At 53.1% G+C, this 1,366-nt stretch overlaps 1 protein-coding gene across 1 annotated transcript in view; it reads left to right on the top strand.

Moving 5' to 3' along the window:
• LOC101991582 overlaps positions 1-1,366 on the top strand; it is a 177,353-nt gene that overhangs the window by 163,397 nt on the left and 12,590 nt on the right. The window contains exons 44-45 of the mRNA XM_026787503.1: positions 268-402; positions 982-1,134. Coding sequence (XP_026643304.1) covers positions 268-402; positions 982-1,134 — 288 coding nt within the window. The remainder of the gene's footprint in view (positions 1-267; positions 403-981; positions 1,135-1,366) is intronic.

Below are 1,366 nucleotides of genomic sequence, written 5' to 3'. Positions count from 1 at the left end.
GGGAAACAGGATGATTGGGATAAAGGAAGGCTGGATAGGGGAGCACGGAAGCACAATTCTTAGTTAAGGGAGCCACCTTAGGGCTGGCAAGAGACTTGTGGCGGACCATTTAAAGGGATGCTGGGGCGGGCTGAGCTTCACAGGGTCACATCTCCTTGCGGAAGGCATGTTTCTGGTGTTAGTATCTGTTTTCTGGCGTTAAGAGCCACGCCCTTCTGGGAAAAAGGGCTGAGAGTGCCCTTTTCTAAAAGTAAGCCTTCCTGGCAGGAGCAGCTGCGCCCCTCGGAGCAGGACGACAGGGGCACCCTGGCTGCTGTAGTGTGCAAAGTGCGGAGCCTGGGCCGCTGGCGTCTGGCTGCACAGCAGGCTCATCTCAGAGGTCAGCTGAGCAAGGCAGAGAAGGTGAGTGTTGAAGAGAGCCCCTCTCTCACTCCCCACCCCCTCACTCCGCCCATACCCATGTGTAACACTTCTGGCCAGGCTGAGTGCAGCTGCCACACTGGTGGCAGGTGACAGGCCCAGCTATGCTAAAGACTCTGGCAACTGGCAATTGATCATTCCCCGCCCCCACCCAGAGAATAGGCAGACTTAGAGCCTTGGGATAAATAGAAAACAGCAAGGCAGAACCAGTCATGGCGATGAAAGGATGGTGCCTACGAAGGAGGAGAGATGGCAGGGAGTGTTTGTTAAGGGCTTGAGGCTGCTGACTTTGGTTTTACCTGTGATGGTCTGGGGAAAATCTGCTTTAAACACATCCAAAGCAAAGCACACATCGGGGATGGTCTGGAAAGTTGCACTTTCTCGAGATCTGGATTTACTCGAATCTGTGGCGCTTTCCATAACTAAGATCACATAAGCAATGGCCAGTCCGAGCTCTGCTCTAGGGGAGGCGGTAAAGAAGGACCTCTGTGAGATGGTAGCCGAGGCTTGAGACTAAAACCATAGAGAAGATGCTCGCTCCCTGTCTCGCTGTGTTTGCAGGAATCTATTCACAGCCAAAGAGAATGTGTGAGAATCCAGCTCATGGCAGAGCAAGAAGTGGGGTTACTACATCAACAGCTACGGGCTGCCAGGCAGGCCCTGGCCAAAGCTCAGACTGACAACAGGAAGCTGTGCCGGCAGCAGGATACCCAGGTATTTAGAGCCACTGAGTGTGGCCATGAGAAGGGACACTGTGGCCACTGGTAGCAGTTACAAGAGTCACCTAGTGTCTAGAATGTCATTGATGTGAGAAACACTGGAGTTAGTTCTCAAAGACACTCAGGACAAACGGCTAACCCAGGTGCCTACTAACATACCAAGGCAGGAGCACCCAGCATCGCAAGTACTTGGTACAGAACCCTGGCTCCTCTCAGCATCTGATGTA

This window comes from Microtus ochrogaster, linkage group LG9, assembly GCF_000317375.1.
Source record: "Microtus ochrogaster isolate Prairie Vole_2 linkage group LG9, MicOch1.0, whole genome shotgun sequence".
Lineage (NCBI taxonomy): Eukaryota > Metazoa > Chordata > Mammalia > Rodentia > Cricetidae > Microtus > Microtus ochrogaster.
The sequence above is the reverse complement of the archived record's forward strand: the minus strand, read 5'-3'. Positions and strand labels throughout refer to the sequence as shown.